Below are 18,446 nucleotides of genomic sequence, written 5' to 3'. Positions count from 1 at the left end.
CCCTCTCACCTTCCCCCCCTACTCACAAGGCAGGCAATACGCTTGACCTCATCTTTACTAGATGCTGTTCTTCCACTAATCTCATTGCAACTCCCCTCCAAGTCTCCGACCACTACCTTGTATCCTTTTCCCTCTCGCTCTCATCCAACACTTCTCACTCTGCCCCTACTCGGATGGTATTGCGCCGTCCCAACCTTCGCTCTCTCTCTCCCGCTACTCTCTCCTCTTCCATCCTATCATCTCTTCCCTCTGCTCAAACCTTCTCCAACCTATCTCCTGATTCTGCCTCCTCAACCCTCCTCTCCTCCCTCTCTGCATCCTTTGATTTTCTCTGTCCCCTATCCTCCAGGCCGGCTCGGTCCTCCCCTCCTGCTCCGTGGCTCGACGACTCACTGCGAGCTCACAGAACAGGGCTCCGGGCAGCCGAGCGGAAATGGAGGAAAACTCGCCTCCCTGCGGACCTGGCATCCTTTCACTCCCTCCTCTCTACATTTTCCCCTTCTGTCTCTGCTGCTAAAGCCACTTTCTACCACTCTAAATTCCAAGCATCTGCCTCTAACCCTAGGAAGCTCTTTGCTACCTTCTCCCTCCTGAATCCTACTCCCCCTCCCCCCCCCTCCCCCTCCCCCCCCCTCCTCCCTCTCTGCGGATGACTTCGTCAACCATTTTGAAAAGAAGGTTGACGACATCCGATCCTCATTTGCTAAGTCAAACGACACCGCTGGTCCTGCTCACACTGCCCTACCCTGTGCTTTGACCTCTTTCTCCCCTCTCTCTCCAGATGAAATCTCGCGTCTTGTGACGGCCGGCCGCCCAACAACCTGCCCACTTGACCCTATCCCCTCCTCTCTTCTCCAGACCATTTCCGGAGACCTTCTCACCTCGCTCATCAACTCATCCTTGACCGCTGGCTACGTCCCTTCCGTCTTCAAGAGAGCGAGAGTTGCACCCCTTCTGAAAAAACCTACACTCGATCCCTCCGATGTCAACAACTACAGACCAGTATCCCTTCTTTCTTTTCTCTCCAAAACTCTTGAACGTGCCGTCATTGGCCAGCTCTCCTGCTATCTCTCTCAGAATGACCTTCTTGATCCAAATCAGTCAGGTTTCAAGACTGGGCATTCAACTGAGACTGCTCTTCTCTGTGTCACGGAGGCTCTCCGCACTGCTAGAGCTAACTCTCTCTCCTCTGCTCTCATCCTTCTAGACCTATCTGCTGCCTTTGATACTGTGAACCATCAGATCCTCCTCTCCACCCTCTCCGAGCTGGGCATCTCCGGCTCGGCCCACGCTTGGATTGCGTCCTACCTGACAGGTCGCTCCTACCAGGTGGCGTGGCGAGAATCTGTCTCCGCACCACGTGCTCTCACCACTGGTGTCCCCCAGGGCTCTGTTCTAGGCCCTCTCCTATTCTCGCTATACACCAAGTCACTTGGCTCTGTCATATCCTCACATGGTCTCTCCTATCATTGCTATGCAGACGACACACAATTAATCTTCTCCTTTCCCCCTTCTGACTACCAGGTGGCGAATCGCATCTCTGCATGTCTGGCAGACATATCAGTGTGGATGACGGATCACCACCTCAAGCTGAACCTCGGCAAGACGGAGCTGCTCTTCCTCCCGGGGAAGGACTGCCCGTTCCATGATCTCGCCATCACGGTTGACAACTCCATTGTGTCCTCCTCCCAGAGTGCTAAGAGCCTCGGCGTGACCCTGGACAACACCCTGTCGTTCTCCGCTAACATCAAGGCGGTGACCCGATCCTGTAGGTTCATGCTCTACAACATTCGCAGAGTACGACCCTGCCTCACACAGGAAGCGGCGCAGGTCCTAATCCAGGCACTTGTCATCTCCCGTCTGGATTACTGCAACTCGCTGTTGGTTGGGCTCCCTGCCTGTGCCATTAAACCCCTACAACTCATCCAGAACGCCGCAGCCCGTCTGGTGTTCAACCTTCCCAAGTTCTCTCACGTCACCCCGCTCCTCCGCTCTCTCCACTGGCTTCCAGTTGAAGCTCGCATCCGCTACAAGACCATGGTGCTTGCCTACGGAGCTGTGAGGGGAACGGCACCTCCGTACCTTCAGTCTCTGATCAGGCCCTACACCCAAACAAGGGCACTGCGTTCATCCACCTCTGGCCTGCTCGCCTCCCTACCTCTGAGGAAGCACAGTTCCCGCTCAGCCCAGTCAAAACTGTTCGCTGCTCTGGCACCCCAATGGTGGAACAAGCTCCCTCACGACGCCAGGACAGCGGAGTCAATCACCACCTTCCCGGAGACACCTGAAACCCCACCTCTTTAAGGAATACCTCGGATAGGATAAAGTAATCCTTCTAACCCCCCCCCCCCCCTTAAAAGATTTAGATGCACTATTGTAAAGTGGTTGTTCCACTGGATATTATAAGGTGAATGCACCAATTTGTAAGTCGCTCTGGATAAGAGCGTCTGCTAAATGACTTAAATGTAAATGTTATATACTGTAGGTTACATAGAGTGGTACGGTGTGTTAACTGTTATATACTGTAGGTTATATAGAGTGGTACGGTGTGTTAACTGTTATATACTGTAGGTTATATAGAGTGGTACGGTGTGTTAACTGTTATATACTGTAGGTTACATAGAGTGGTACGGTGTGTTAACTGTTATATACTGTAGGTTATATAGAGTGGTACGGTGTGTTAACTGTTATATACTGTAGGTTACATAGTGGTACGGTGTGTTAACTGTTATATACTGTAGGTTATATAGAGTGGTACGGTGTGTTAACTGTTATATACTGTAGGTTATATAGAGTGGTACGGAGTTTTAACTGTTCTTACCCCAATTCCACCAGACGCCGCCTCTCGTTTACTCTCCTCCAGAGCTTTTTGGAGCAACGACTCGTCTCCTTGGCGACTCCGTTGCTCCTGGCAACACACAGACACATGGACACTGTTAGGCATGACATGGCTCGGAGACAAACTCACTGATTCTAACACTAACACACACACTAACACACACACTAACACACACACACACTTTCTGTCTACCAAATGGCCCCCTATTTCCATATACAGTGCATTATGGGACCAGGACCCAGAGGGCACTATAGAGGGAACAAATGTAGTGCTTTGACTCTGGTCAAAAGCAATATGTAGGGAATAGGGCTCTGGTCTCAAGTAGTGCACTATATAGGGAATAGGGCTCTGGTCTAAAGTAGTGCACTATATAGGGAATAGGGCTCTGGTCTAAAGTAGTGCACTATATAGGGAATAGGGCTCTGGTCTAAAGTAGTGCACTATATAGGGAATAGGGCTCTGGTCTCAAGTAGTGCACTATATAGGGAATAGGGCTCTGGTCTAAAGTAGTGCACTATATAGGGAATAGGGCTCTGGTCTAAAGTAGTGCACTATATAGGGAATAGGGCTCTGGTCTCAAGTAGTGCACTATATAGGGAATAGGGCTCTGGTCTCAAGTAGTGCACTATATAGGGAATAGGGCTCTGGTCTCAAGTAGTGCACTATATAGGGAATAGGGCTCTGGTCTCAAGTAGTGCACTATATAGGGAATAGGGCTCTGGTCTCAAGTAGTGCACTATATAGGGAATAGGGCTCTGGTCTCAAGTAGTGCACTATATAGGGAATAGGGCTCTGGTCTCAAGTAGTGCACTATACTAACTCAGAGAAACAGTCACTGTCTTTAGACACAGTACTAACTCAGAGAAACAGTCACTGTCATTAGACACAGTACTAACTCAGAGAAACAGTCACTGTCTTTAGACACAGTACTAACTCAGAGAAACAGTCACTGTCTTTAGACACAGTACTAACTCAGAGAAACAGTCACTGTCTTTAGACACAGTACTAACTCAGAGAAACAGTCACTGTCTTTAGACACAGTACTAACTCAGAGAAACAGTCACAAAAAACAGAAATGCGTGGTCAGACAACACAGACTACTGGACCACAACAACACAGACTACTGGACCACAACAACACAGACTACTGGACCACAACAACACAGACTACAAGACCACAACAACACAGACTACTGACTGGACCACAACAACACAGACTACTGACTGGACCACAACAACACAGACTACTGACTGGACCACAACAACACAGACTACTGACTGGACCACAACAACACAGACTACTGGACCACAACAACACAGACTACTGGACCACAACAACACAGACTACTGGACCACAACAACACAGACTACTGGACCACAACAACACAGACTACTGGACCACAACAACACAGACTACTGGACCACAACAACGCAGACTACTGGACCACAACAACACAGACTACAAACTGGACATGGATATATGAGTAGGAACGGCATCACTGACTTCACATACTGACTTCACATACTGACTTCACATACTGACCTCACATACTGACCTCACATACTGACTTCACATACTGACTCACACATAGTCAGACATACACATACACTGCGTGCACAATTATTAAGTAAGTGAGTATTCTGATCTTTGTTTCTATTCACATTTTCGAACTCCAAACCATATAAACTTGAAACTCAACTCCCAAACCTACGGCCAGTTTCTGGAAGATTCTTTCGTCAAACAGTGGTACAGGAAGAAGTCCTCAGCATTCTAGAAGGCCATGATCTTTATGAAGGACAATGCTCCATCACATGCATCCAAGTACTCCACTGCTTGGCTAGCCAGCAAGGGCCTCAAAGATGCCTGAATAATGACCTGGCCCCCTTCCTCAACTGACTTAAATCCTATTGAGAACTTGTGGGCCCTTCTCAAACGTGAGATTTACAGTGACGGAAGACAATACACCTTTTTGAACAGCATTTGGGAGGCTGTGGTTGCTGTTTCAGTGAAAATTGATCGTGAACAGATCAAGAAACTGACAGACTCCATGGGTGGAAGGCTCATGGCAGTTATTGAAAATAAGGGTGGCTATATTGGTCACTGAATATTTTTGAAATGCCAAAAATGTTATATAATTGTCATTTCGTGTTACTTATCTGTTACACTTACTCTAAAAATTGAGAATAAACAAGTGAGTTGAGAGAAATTATTTTTGTAATTTAGTTGCCTAATAATTCTGCACACTAATAGTTGCCTAATAATTGTGCACACTTATATATTTCCCTGAGAAAGACAAAACTCATTTTTCCTTTGTTAAACATTCAGGTTAGAGGTTAAATAACATGTTGGATTGACTGAGAGCATTGTGTTTGTTCAACAATAAAATTAATCCCGAGGAATACAATTTGCCTAATAATTGTGCACGCAGTGTAGACACAACACATGCACGGGTCACACAACAGCACATGTCTAGAAGCTGGACAAGACATGTGAGAAGGAAGACAAGACATCAGACAGAGACAGAGAGTCTACTCCAGTCAGAGAGGAGAGAGAGGAGAGCACCAGTCACTCAGTGAGTAACTGCTTCCATTGTGCCACCCTGGCAGAGAGAGGGGGGTAGAGAGAGAGAGGGGGGGGGGTAGAGAGAGAGAGAGAGAGCGAGAGGGAGAGGGGGGTAGAGAGAGAGAACAACAAAGAGGCAGTAAAACCCAGTGGAGCTACAGAAACAGAGTGAGTTCCCAGTCTCGAGAAGCAGAGTGAGTTCCCAGTCTCGAGAAGCAGAGTGAGTTCCCAGTCTCGAGAAGCAGAGTGAGTTCCCAGTCTCGAGAAGCAGAGTGAGTTCCCAGTCTCGAGAAGCAGAGTGAGTTCCCAGTCTCGAGAAGCAGAGTGAGTTCCCAGTCTCGAGAAGCAGAGTGAGTTCCCAGTCTCGAGAAGCAGAGTGAGTTCCCAGTCTAGAGAAGCAGAGTGAGTTCCCAGTCTAGAGAAGCAGAGTGAGTTCCCAGTCTAGAGAAACAGAGTGAGTTCCCAGTCTAGAGAAACAGAGTGAGTTCCCAGTCTCGAGAAGCAGAGTGAGTTCCCAGTCTCGAGAAGCAGAGTGAGTTCCCAGTCTCGAGAAGCAGAGTGAGTTCCCAGTCTCGAGAAGCAGAGTGAGTTCCCAGTCTCGAGAAGCAGAGTGAGTTCCCAGTCTAGAGAAGCAGAGTGAGTTCCCAGTCTAGAGAAACAGAGTGAGTTCCCAGTCTAGAGAAACAGAGTGAGTTCCCAGTCTAGAGAAACAGAGTGAGTTCCCAGTCTCGAGAAGCAGAGTGAGTTCCCAGTCTAGAGAAGCAGAGTGAGTTCCCAGTCTAGAGAAGCAGAGTGAGTTCCCAGTCTAGAGAAGCAGAGTGAGTTCCCAGTCTAGAGAAGCAGAGTGAGTTCCCAGTCTAGAGAAGCAGAGTGAGTTCCCAGTCTCGAGAAGCAGAGTGAGTTCCCAGTCTCGAGAAGCAGAGTGAGTTCCCAGTCTCGAGAAGCAGAGTGAGTTCCCAGTCTCGAGAAGCAGAGTGAGTTCCCAGTCTCGAGAAGCAGAGTGAGTTCCCAGTCTCGAGAAGCAGAGTGAGTTCCCAGTCTCGAGAAGCAGAGTGAGTTCCCAGTCTAGAGAAACAGAGTGAGTTCCCAGTCTCGAGAAGCAGAGTGAGTTCCCAGTCTCGAGAAGCAGAGTGAGTTCCCAGTCTCGAGAAGCAGAGTGAGTTCCCAGTCTCGAGAAGCAGAGTGAGTTCCCAGTCTCGAGAAGCAGAGTGAGTTCCCAGTCTCGAGAAGCAGAGTGAGTTCCCAGTCTCGAGAAGCAGAGTGAGTTCCCAGTCTCGAGAAACAGAGTGAGTTCCCAGTCTAGAGAAACAGAGTGAGTTCCCAGTCTAGAGAAGCAGAGTGAGTTCCCAGTCTAGAGAAACAGAGTGAGTTCCCAGTCTAGAGAAACAGAGTGAGTTCCCAGTCTAGAGAAGCAGAGTGAGTTCCCAGTCTAGAGAAGCAGAGTGAGTTCCCAGTCTAGAGAGTAAAACATTGACACGGTGATGAGCAGCCAGACAGACAGACAGAAGGAAAGGAAGACAGAGAGGTGTTGAGCAGAGCTGAAGGACCAGAAGGGTTAAAGACACAGGGGGCTCAGGGGGGAGAACATGCTCCCCACCTTCCCCTCTCAGTGGGCCAAACCTAGTCCCTATGTAGTGCACTACTTTGGGCCCGAGACCTATGTGGCTAGTCTGGTCAAGCAGTCTGACCTCTGCACTCACGTTTCTGTCTCACTCCGCCATAATGTGAGCTGGTGAGATCAGGCTGGTTCCACCAGGCCACTATATCGCAGTGCACTACATAGTGACTAGGATGCCATCTGGGACAGGGCCAGGGGCACTACCTGCTGGTGCTCCTCTTTGCTCAGGCTCAGGGCGATCTGGAGCTGTCTCTCTTCATCCATATCCAAGGCAACCGGAGGAGGCGAGGCCGGCTATAAGGGAGCAAATCGGTGGAGTGGAGTGGAGGAGGGGAAATACAAGTCAGTCGTTGGTGGATAAATAAAAACACTTCCTAACCTGCCTTGATATTCACATTGGTGCAGTTCCAGGTTGTCTTTTTTACAGACGCACTGCAAATCTCAGAAGAACGCTGTATCACATCATGTGGTTGCTGAGATGTGCAAAATAGGTGACCTGGAACGCCACCATTGTTGATACATTTCATGGAAAGCAAGCCCTCTTTGCCCCTCCCCAAGACAGTGATTGGTGTGTACACCAGAAGAGGTCAGAGGGCGGGATCTCATACCATTGGTCTAAAGAGAGAGGGAGATGGTGCTATTGGTTAGTGGAAACAGAAGGATGCAGCCTTATCCATCTGTGACGAGAGAAAAGGTGCAGCACAGCAAGCTGCTTGGCTGTTCAGGAACCAGGGTCAAAGTTAATTTGACCCACAGGTCTAAGAGAGAGAGAGAGAGAGCGAGAGAGAGACAAAGAGACAGAGAAAGAGCTTGCAGCAGGAGGTAAAATGGTTTGGTTAGGGTTAGATTTAGTATTGCAAAATTCTGGTAACTTTCCTGAAATTCCCTAATTTCCCAGAAATCCCAGTTGAAGAATTCCCAGAATCAGGAGGGAATATAGAGGGAGAGAGATCTCCAACCGGGATTTCTGGGAAACCTGGGAATTTTGGGGATGTTTCTGGATTTTTACAACCCTAGTTAGGGTTGAGGATGCAGGGGGCTAGAGGGGCTACATCTCAGCAGTACCTTCTGAGCTTCCTCCTTGCTGAGGCTCAGGGCGATCTGGAGCTGGGTCTGTTCATCAATGTCCACCGGGGGAGCAGGCTGGAGTGTTAAAGGGGGTCGTGTTATTAGCAGGGCTAACTGCACTCAAAACACTTCTGCTTTTCATTTGTTTCTAGTCAGGGATCAGGGACACCAGGTGAGTGGAGTCTGGCCAATAAATCACATTGATGAATTAACGGGTAGAAAAGAAAACCTGAAATCATTTGTCTCTCGACGGCCAGTAGTTGAATAAATTCTGTGTTAGGAGTTGGACTAACAACTGGAAAGTCTGTAAAAGTTTTCCAATATTCAGCTTATAAAGTTAGTCAACGATGGGTTTTTGTGTGTTTTACAAAAGGAGCTAAGAGATTGTGTGTGTTTTATAAAAGGACCTAAGAGACTGTGTGTGTTTTATAAAAGGACCTAAGAGATTGTGTGTGTTTTATAAAAGGACATAAGAGATTGTGTGTGTTTTATAAAAGGACATAAGAGATTGTGTGTGTTTTATAAAAGGACCTAAGAGATTGTGTGTGAGCCTCTCGGGTGGCGCAGTGGTCTAAGACACTGCATCACAGTGCTATCTGTGCTACTAGAGATTCTGGGTTAGAGTCCAGGCTCTGTCTCAGTGGTCTAAGACACTGCATCGCAGTGCTATCTGTGCCATTAGAGATCCTGGGTTAGAGTCCAGGCTCTGTCTCAGTGGTCTAAGACACTGCATCACAGTGCTATCTGTGCCACTAGAGATCCTGGGTTAGAGTCCAGGCTCTGTCTCAGTGGTCTAAGACACTGCATCACAGTGCTATCTGTGCCACAAGAGATCCTGGGTTAGAGTCCAGGCTCTGTCTCAGTGGTCTAAGACACTGCATCACAGTGCTATCTGTGCCACTAGAGATCCTGGGTTAGAGTCCAGGCTCTGTCTCAGTGGTCTAACACACTGCATCACAGTGCTATCTGTGCCACTAGAGATCCTGGGTTAGAGTCCAGGCTCTGTCTCAGTGGTCTAAGACACTGCATCACAGTGCTATCTGTGCCACTAGAGATCCTGGGTTAGAGTCCAGGCTCTGTCTCAGTGGTCTAAGACACTGCATCACAGTGCTATCTGTGCTACTAGAGATCCTGGGTTAGAGTCCAGGCTCTGTCTCAGTGGTCTAAGACACTGCATCGCAGTGCTATCTGTGCTACTATAGATCCTGGGTTAGAGTCCAGGCTCTGTCTCAGTGGTCTAAGACACTGCATCACAGGGCTATCTGTGCTACTAGAGATCCTGGGTTAGAGTCCAGGCTCTGTCTCAGTGGTCTAAGACACTGCATCACAGTGCTATCTGTGCTACTAGAGATCCTGGGTTAGAGTCCAGGCTCTGTCTCAGTGGTCTAAGACACTGCATCACAGTGCTATCTGTGCTACTAGAGATCCTGGGTTAGAGTCCAGGCTCTGTCTCAGTGGTCTAAGACACTGCATCACAGTGCTATCTGTGCTACTAGAGATCCTGGGTTAGAGTCCAGGCTCTGTCTCAGTGGTCTAAGACACTGCATCACAGTGCTATCTGTGCTACTAGAGATCCTGGGTTAGAGTCCAGGCTCTGTCTCAGTGGTCTAAGACACTGCATCACAGTGCTATCTGTGCTACTAGAGATTCTGGGTTAGAGTCCAGGCTCTGTCTCAGTGGTCTAAGACACTGCATCACAGTGCTATCTGTGCTACTAGAGATTCTGGGTTAGAGTCCAGGCTCTGTCTCAGTGGTCTAACACACTGCATCACAGTGTTATCTGTGCTACTAGAGATCCTGGGTTAGAGTCCAGGCTCTGTCTCAGTGGTCTAAGACACTGCATCACAGTGCTATCTGTGCTACTAGAGATTCTGGGTTAGAGTCCAGGCTCTGTCTCAGTGGTCTAAGACACTGCATCGCAGTGCTATCTGTGCCACTAGAGATCCTGGGTTAGAGTCCAGGCTCTGTCTCAGTGGTCTAACACACTGCATCACAGTGCTACTAGAGATCCTGGGTTAGAGTCCAGGCTCTGTCTCAGTGGTCTAAGACACTGCATCGCAGTGCTATCTGTGCTACTAGAGATCCTGGGTTAGAGACCAGGCTCTGTCTCAGTGGTCTAACACACTGCATCACAGTACTAGCTGTGCCACTAGAGATCCTGGGTTAGAGTCCAGGCTCTGTCTCAGTGGTCTAACACACTGCATCACAGGGCTATCTGTGTTACTATAGATCCTGGGTTAGAGTCCAGGCTCTGTCTCAGTGGTCTAAGACACTGCATCACAGTGCTATCTGTGCTACTAGAGATTCTGGGTTAGAGTCCAGGCTCTGTCTCAGTGGTCTAAGACACTGCATCACAGTGCTATCTGTGCTACTAGAGATTCTGGGTTAGAGTCCAGGCTCTGTCTCAGTGGTCTAACACACTGCATCACAGTGCTATCTGTGCCACTAGAGATCCTGGGTTAGAGTCCAGGCTCTGTCTCAGTGGTCTAAGACACTGCATCACAGTGCTATCTGTGCCACTAGAGATCCTGGGTTAGAGTCCAGGCTCTGTCTCAGTGGTCTAAGACACTGCATCGCAGTGCTATCTGTGCTACTAGAGATCCTGGGTTAGAGTCCAGGCTCTGTCTCAGTGGTCTAACACACTGCATCACAGTGCTATCTGTGCTACTAGAGATCCTGGGTTAGAGTCCAGGCTCTGTCTCAGTGGTCTAACACACTGCATCACAGTGTTATCTGTGCTACTAGAGATCCTGGGTTAGAGACCAGGCTCTGTCTCAGTGGTCTAACACACTGCATCACAGTACTAGCTGTGCCACTAGAGATCCTGGGTTAGAGTCCAGGCTCTGTCTCAGTGGTCTAACACACTGCATCACAGTGCTATCTGTGCCACTAGAGATCCTGGGTTAGAGTCCAGGCTCTGTCTCAGTGGTCTAACACACTGCATCACAGTGCTATCTGTGCTACTAGAGATCCTGGGTTAGAGTCCAGGCTCTGTCTCAGTGGTCTAACACACTGCATCACAGTGCTACTAGAGATTCTGGGTTAGAGTCCAGGCTCTGTCTTAGTGGTCTAAGACACTGCATCACAGTGCTATCTGTGCTACTATAGATCCTGGGTTAGAGTCCAGGCTCTGTCTCAGTGGTCTAAGACACTGCATCACAGTGCTATCTGTGCTACTAGAGATTCTGGGTTAGAGTCCAGGCTCTGTCTCAGTGGTCTAAGACACTGCATCACAGTGCTATCTGTGCTACTAGAGATCCTGGGTTAGAGTCCAGGCTCTGTCTCAGTGGTCTAAGACACTGCATCGCAGTGCTAGCTGTGCCACCAGAGATTCTGGGTTCGAGCCCAGGCTCTGTCGCAGCCGGCCGCGCCCGAGAGCTCCATGGAGCGACGCACAATTGGCCCAGCGTCGTCCGGGTTAGGGAGGGTTTGGCCGGCAGGGATATCCTTGTCTCATCACGCACTAGCGACTCCTGTGGCGGGCCGGGCGCAGTGCAAGCTGACACGGTCGCCAGGTGTACGGTGTTTCCTCCGACACGTTGGTGCGGCTGGCTTCCGGGTTAAGTGGGCATTGTGTCAAGAAGCAGTGCGGCTTGGTTGGGTTGTGTTTCGGAGGACGCACGGCTCTCGACCTTCACCTCTCCCGAGTCCGTACGGGAGTTGCAGCGATGAGACAAGACTGTAACTACCAATTGGATACCACGAAATTGGGGAGAAAAAAGGGAGAAAAAAAATATATATTGTGTGTGTTGAACAAAAGGACCTAAGAGATTGTGTGTGTTTTATAAAAGGACCTAAGAGATTGTGTGTGTTTTATAAAAGGACCTAAGAGATTGTGTGTGTTTTATAAATGGACCTAAGAGATTGTGTGTGTTGAACAAAAGGACCTAAGATATTGTGTGTGTTTTATAAAAGGACCTAAGAGATTGTGTGTGTTTTATAAATGGACCTAAGAGATTGTGTGTGTTTTATAAAAGGACCTAAGAGATTGTGTGTGTTTTATAAAAGGAGCTAAGAGATTGTGTGTGTTGAACAAAAGGACCTAAGATATTGTGTGTGTTTTATAAAAGGAGCTAAGAGATTGTGTGTGTTTTATAAAAGGACCTAAGAGATTGTGTGTGTTTTATAAAAGGAGCTAAGAGATTGTGTGTGTTTTATAAATGGACCTAAGAGATTGTGTGTGTTTTATAAAAGGACCTAAGAGATTGTGTGTGTTTTATAAAAGGAGCTAAGCGATTGTGTGTGTTTTATAAAAGGAGCTAAGAGATTGTGTGTGTTTTATAAAAGGAGCTAAGAGTGTGTGTTTTTTAGTCCCAGCCCTCGGTGCAGTATGCACCATCTAACAACACAGAGACAGAGGCCATTCAGTGCCATCAATACCAGGCTAGCTAACAGTGGATCAATAGCTCCACCCTGTCCAGTCCTTCATTCACTCAGCACAGCTGCAGGCGGATCACTCTGCAGCATCGCACTCTGTAATTGGCCAGATCGGCAGCCAACTCTGAGTATCAGTGTCTTTGATTGGCCAGGTGTTATAGATCGCATCACAAGGAGAGAGGGGTAATATTGGTTTCTATTAAAGGCTCAGTGAAATGGATGACACTTAGAGGACAGGGGGGGGGGGGGGGGGGGATTTGAGCTCTGCAGGGGAGTGTGTATGAGTGGGAGGGAGGCAGCCACGTCCATAACATTCTCACACTGCATGTAGTCAGAGTGTGTCAGTGCCTCTTGTTCAGTGTGTGTGGTGAGTGTGTGTACTGTGTGAGTGTGTGTACTGTGTGAGTGTGTGTGTTACCTTTTCACTCTCCTCTCGGCTCATGGCCAGAGCCAGCTGCAGCTGTAGCTCCTCCTCCCCGCTGGTCTGGGGGCGGGCCTGCTCCATGTCTGATGCGGCACGGCGAGGAGAGGAAGAGGTGGCTGGGAGGAGGAAAGAGGGAGGGAGTGGAGAAAGAGAGAAAGAAAGAGAGAAAGAAAGAGGAGGGAGGTGGCAGAGGAGAGAGAGAGAGAGAGAGAGAGAGGAGGGAGAGAGGGAGAGAGAATGAAAGAGAAAGGGGAGGGAGGTGGCAGAGGAGAGAGAGAGAAAGGGAGGGAGAGAGAGAGGGAGGGAGAGAGAGAGATTGAGAGGGAGGAGGGAGAGAAAGAGGAGGGAAAGAGTGGGAGAGGGAGAGAAAGAGAGGGAGAGAGAGAGAGGGGAGGGAGAGAGAGATTGAGAGGGAGGAGGGAGAGAAAGAGGAGGGAAAGAGTGGGAGAGGGAGAGAAAGAGAGGGAGAGAGGGGCAGGTGGCAGAGGAGAGAGAGTGTGTGATTTTTAAGAGCAGAGTTTTAGTAGAGAGAGCTGGGTTTGCATGTTAAGTCTGCTGTCCAACCACTGGGTGTTGTGTTATTCCAGCAGGCCTGTGTTGGCATGGCATACTCTGCCTTGGTCTGCAAGTCTGCACCCCATTCTCCATTTAGTGCACTACTTTTGACTATGGACGCTGGTCCTAAGTAGTGCACTATATAGGGAATAGGGGCCACTGCTGCTCTCTGCCTCCTGCACTAGGAGCGATGGTGGCTTTTGTGGAGTAGGTAAAGGAGGTATTTTTTTATTTTAATTTTACCTTTAACCTGGCAAGTCAGTTAATAACAAATTGTTATTTTCAATGACGGCCTAGGAACAGTGGGTTAACTGCCTTGTTCAGGGGCAGAACGACAGATTTTTTACCTTGTCAGCTCAGGGATTTGATCTTGCAACCTTTCAGTTACTTGTCCAACGTTCTAACCACTAGGCTAGCTACCCCCCCCCCTCCCCCCCCCCCAAGTAAAGGAGGTAGAGGAGGCAGATGGGGTAGAGGAGGCAGAGGGGGTAGAGGAGGTAGAGGGGTAAAGGAGGTAGATGAGTAGAGGGTCGAGGAGGTAGAAAAGGTAGCAGGGGTAGAGGAGTAGGTGGGTTGTGAGGGTAGAGGGGTATTGGTGGTAGTTAATGAGAGGGGATAGATGGGTAGAGGGTAGAGGGGGTAGCAGGGGTAGAGGAGTAGGTGGGTTGTGAGGGTAGAGGGGTAGTGGAGGTAGATAATGAGAGGGGATAGATGGGTAGGGGGTAGAGGAGGTAGATGAGTAGGGGGGTCATTGCTGTAAGGGGGAGGTCATGGCTGTAAGGGGGGGAGTTCATGGCTGTAAGGGGGGGGGTCATGGCTGTAAAGGGGAGGTCATGGCTGTAAGGGGGGGAGGTCATGGCTGTAAGGGGGGGGGGGGGGTCATGGCTGTAAGGGGGGGGGTCATGGCTGTAAAGGGGAGGTCATGGCTGTAAAGTGGAGGTCATGGCTGTAAAGGGGAGGTCATGGCTGTAAGGGGGGGGGGTCATGGCTGTAAGGGGGGGGTCATGGCTGTAAGGGTAGGGAGGTCATGGCTGTAAGGGTAGGGAGGTCATGGCTGTAAGGGTAGGGAGGTCATGGCTGTAAGGGGGGGATCATGGCTGTAAAGGGGAGGTCATGGCTGTAAAGGGGAGGTCATGGCTGTAAAGGGGAGGTCATGGCTGTAAGGGGGGGGGTCATGGCTGTAAAGGGGAGGTCATGGCTGTAAAGGGGAGGTCATGGCTGTAAAGGGGAGGTCATGGCTGTAAGGGGGGGGGTCATGGCTGTAAGGGGGGGGGTCATGGCTGTAAGGGGGGGGTCATGGCTGTAAAGGGGAGGTCATGGCTGTAAAGGGGAGGTCATGGCTGTAAAGGGGAGGTCATGGCTGTAAGGGGGGGGGTCATGGCTGTAAGGGGGGGGTCATGGCTGTAAGGGTAGGGAGGTCATGGCTGTAAGGGTAGGGAGGTCATGGCTGTAAGGGGGGGTCATGGCTGTAAGGGTAGGGAGGGGGGATCATGGCTGTAATGGAGGGGGCTCAGGGTTGTAAGGGGGGGGGGGGGGCATGGCAAAAGGGAGGGAGCTGTGGAGGGAAGGAGGTGGGCAGTACTGTATATACGTCCCAAATGGCACCCTATTCCCGATGTAGTGCACTACTTTTCACCAGAGCCCATATAAAAGCCAATATAGTGTGATTTGGGACGAGGCCATTGCCATGGTCCAGTCTATCTCTGATGAATTCCAATCACTTCCAGTACACCGCCTCTCAATGTGGCCCGCCTGGGCTGGACTGTAGTCTGGCTGGGACCTGGGTTCAAATACTATTCCATAGCTCCTCAAATAGTGAGAGCGTTTGCTTTAGCCTGCCTGCAGTGCCAGGTGGGCGGGGTCTCTTCTATGGGTTCCATTACGCCAGACAAGCTCAATCAAAGCACAGACAAAGTATTTTGACATGATTTCAAATTGTATTTGAACCCAGGCCTGTCTGGGAAGGGACAGGGAGCTACTGCCACAGTGCCAGGCCAACCCTCTGACCCCCACTCAACCACCCAGCCCATCCATCAGGTCCATCTAAACCCGCAACAACAGACAGGACAGACAGACTCAAAGATCATCAATCCAGGACACATAGTATGTCCTCCACCATCACTGACCAAACTGTCCTTCTGTAACAGTGTTGAAATCAGGCTGGAGTGACTTTCCCAGACAAGGCCTACTGTATATTATGGAATATGTCAATATGGATGTAGTCTGAATCATTTCACAGTAATTATCTCCAAAATATGTAGTAATATAAAAAGAAGAATTATCCAGCCCAAGTGGGGGATTAGCTCAGTACTTTTTAGCTGATCAACCCCAGTAATTGTTTCACAGTGAGGAAATGGAATTGTATGATATTGTTTGTACTGTAATTGTATAAAAACAATATGAAATATTTGATCTAATTCCTGTCCCCGGTGGACTACTTTCCCCTGATCCTGTTGCAACAACCATTCATCTGGACCGCTGGGTCTGGTTCTGACCCATACAGTACTGTATGTTAGGACTGAAATAAACCATTCATCTGGACCGCTGGGTCTGGTTCTGATCCATACAGTACCGTATGTTAGGACTGAAATCAACCATTCATCTGGACCGCTGGGTCTGGTTCTGACCCATACAGTACTGTATGTTAGGACTGAAATAAACCATTCACCTGGACTGCTGGGTCTGGTTCTGACCCATACAATGTTTGTGTGTGTGTGTGTGTGTGTGTGTGTGTGTGTGTGTGTGTGTGTGTGTGTGTGTGTGTGTGTGTGTGTGTGTGTGTGTGTGTGTGTGTGTGTGTGTATGTATGTATGTATGTATGTATGTATGTATGTATGTTGCTCAAAAAAATAAAGGGAACACTTAAACAACACAATGTAACTCCAAGTCAATCACATTACATTTACATTTTTAGTCATTTAGCAGACGCTCTTTTTCCAGAGCGGGGACAGGAATCCGGGGACAGGAATCACACTTCTGTGAAATCAAACTGTCCACTTAGGAAGCAACAGTGATTGACAATAAATTTCACATGCTGTTGTGCAAATGGAATAGACAACAGGTGGAAATTATAGGCAATAAGCAAGACACCCCCAATAAAAGAGTGGTTTTGCAAGTGCAGACCACAGACCACTTCTCAGTTCCTATGCTTCCAGGCTGATGTTTTGGTCACTTTTGAATGCTGGCGGTGCTTTCACTCTAGTGGTAGCATGAGACGGAGTCTACAACCCACACAAGTGGCTCAGGTAGTGCAGCTCATCCAGGATGGCACATCAATGCGAGCTGTGGCTAGAAGGTTTGCTGTGTCTGTCAGCGTAGTGTCCAGAGCATGGAGGCGCTACCGGGAGACAGGCCAGTACATCAGGAGACGTGGAAGAGGCCGTAGGAGGGCAACAACCCAGGAGCAGGACCGCTACCTCCGCCTTTGTGCAAGGAGGAGCAGGAGAAGCACTGCCAGAGCCCTGCAAAATGACCTCCAGCAGGCCACAAATGTGCATGTGTCTGCTCAAACGGTCAGAAACAGACTCCATGAGGGTGGTACGAGGGCACGACGTCCACAGGTGGGGGTTGTGCTTATAACCCAACACCGTGCAGGACATTTGGCATTTGCCAGAGAACACCAAGATTGGCAAATTCGCCACTGGCGCCCTGTGCTCTTCACAGATGAAAGCAGGTTCACACTGAGCACGTGACAGACGTGACAGAGTCTGGAGACGCCGTGGAGAACGTTCTTCTGCCTGCAACATCCTCCAGCATGACCGGCTTGGCAGTGGGTCAGTCATGGTGTGGGGTGGCATTTCTTTGGGGGGCTGCACAGCCCTCCATGTGCTCGCCAGTGGTAGCCTGACTGCCATTAGGTACCGAGATGAGATCCTCAGACCCCTTGTGAGACCATATGCTGGTGCGGTTGGCCCTGGGTTCCTCCTAATGCAAGACAATGCTAGACCTCATGTGGCTGGAGTGTGTCAGCAGTTCCTGCAAGAGGAAGGCATTGATGCTATGGACTGACCCGCCCGTTCCCCAGACCTGAATCCAATTGAGCACATCTGGGACATCATGTCTCGCTCCATCCACCAACGCCACGTTGCACCACAGACTGTCCAGGAGTTGGCGGATGCTTTAGTCCAGGTCTGGGAGGAGATCCCTCAGGAGACCATCCGCCACCTCATCAGGAGCATGCCCAGGCGTTGTAGGGAGTTCATACAGGCACGTGGAGGCCACACACACTACTGAGCCTCATTTTGACTTGTTTTAAGGACATTACATCAAAGTTGGATCAGCCTGTAGTGTGGTTTTCCACTTTAATTTAGAGTGTGACTCCAAATCCAGACCTCCATGGGTTGATAAATTGGATGTCCATTGATTATTTTTGTGTGATTTTGTTGTCAGCACATTCAACTATGTGAAGAAAAAAGTATTTAATAAGATGATTTCTTTCATTCAGATCTAGGATGTGTTGTTTAAGTGTTCCCTTTATTTTTTTGAGCAGTGTATATAGGGTTTTAATTCTACATAGAAAAATCTAGAGTGGGCCACCTTTGGCCAAACAGTAAAATATATATATAGTGCCAGTCAAAAGTTTGGACAGACCTACTCATTCAAGGGTTTGTCTTTATTATTACTATATTCTACATTGTAGAATAATAGTGACGAAATTAAAACTATGAAATAACACATATGGAATCATGTAGTAACCAAAATAGTGTTAAACAAATACATTTAATATTTGAGATTCTTCAAATAGCCACCATTTGCCTTGAAGACAGCTTTGCACATTCTTGGCATTCTCTCAACCAGCTTCATGAGGTAGTCAACTGGAATGCTTTTCCAACAGTCTTGAAGGAGTTCCCACATATGCTGAGCACTTGTTGGCTGCTTTTCCTTCACTCTGCGGTCCAACTCATCCCAAACCATCTCAATTGGGTTGAATTTGGGGGATTGTGGAGGCCAGGTCATCTGATGCAGCCCTCCATCACTCTCCTTCTTGGTCAAATAGCCATTAC

General features: G+C 49.0%; 1 protein-coding gene across 3 annotated transcripts in view; it reads right to left on the bottom strand.

Moving 5' to 3' along the window:
- LOC106601980 (epsin-3) overlaps positions 1-18,446 on the bottom strand; it is a 63,384-nt gene that overhangs the window by 18,927 nt on the left and 26,011 nt on the right. Inside the window, exons 7-10 of one of the 3 annotated variants that reach the window (XM_082976310.1) lie at positions 12,883-13,004; positions 8,085-8,162; positions 7,224-7,313; positions 2,822-2,908 (exon numbers count right to left, since the gene is read on the bottom strand). In XM_082976310.1, coding sequence (XP_082832436.1) covers positions 2,822-2,908; positions 7,224-7,313; positions 8,085-8,162; positions 12,883-13,004 — 377 coding nt within the window. The remainder of the gene's footprint in view (positions 1-2,821; positions 2,909-7,223; positions 7,314-8,084; positions 8,163-12,882; positions 13,005-18,446) is intronic. The other 2 variants (XM_082976311.1, XM_082976312.1) reach the window with 2 other exon arrangements.

Source organism: Salmo salar, chromosome 06 (genome assembly GCF_965601325.2).
Source record: "Salmo salar chromosome 06, fSalSal1, whole genome shotgun sequence".
NCBI lineage: Eukaryota > Metazoa > Chordata > Actinopteri > Salmoniformes > Salmonidae > Salmo > Salmo salar.
This window is presented reverse-complemented; position numbering and strand designations above follow the sequence as displayed.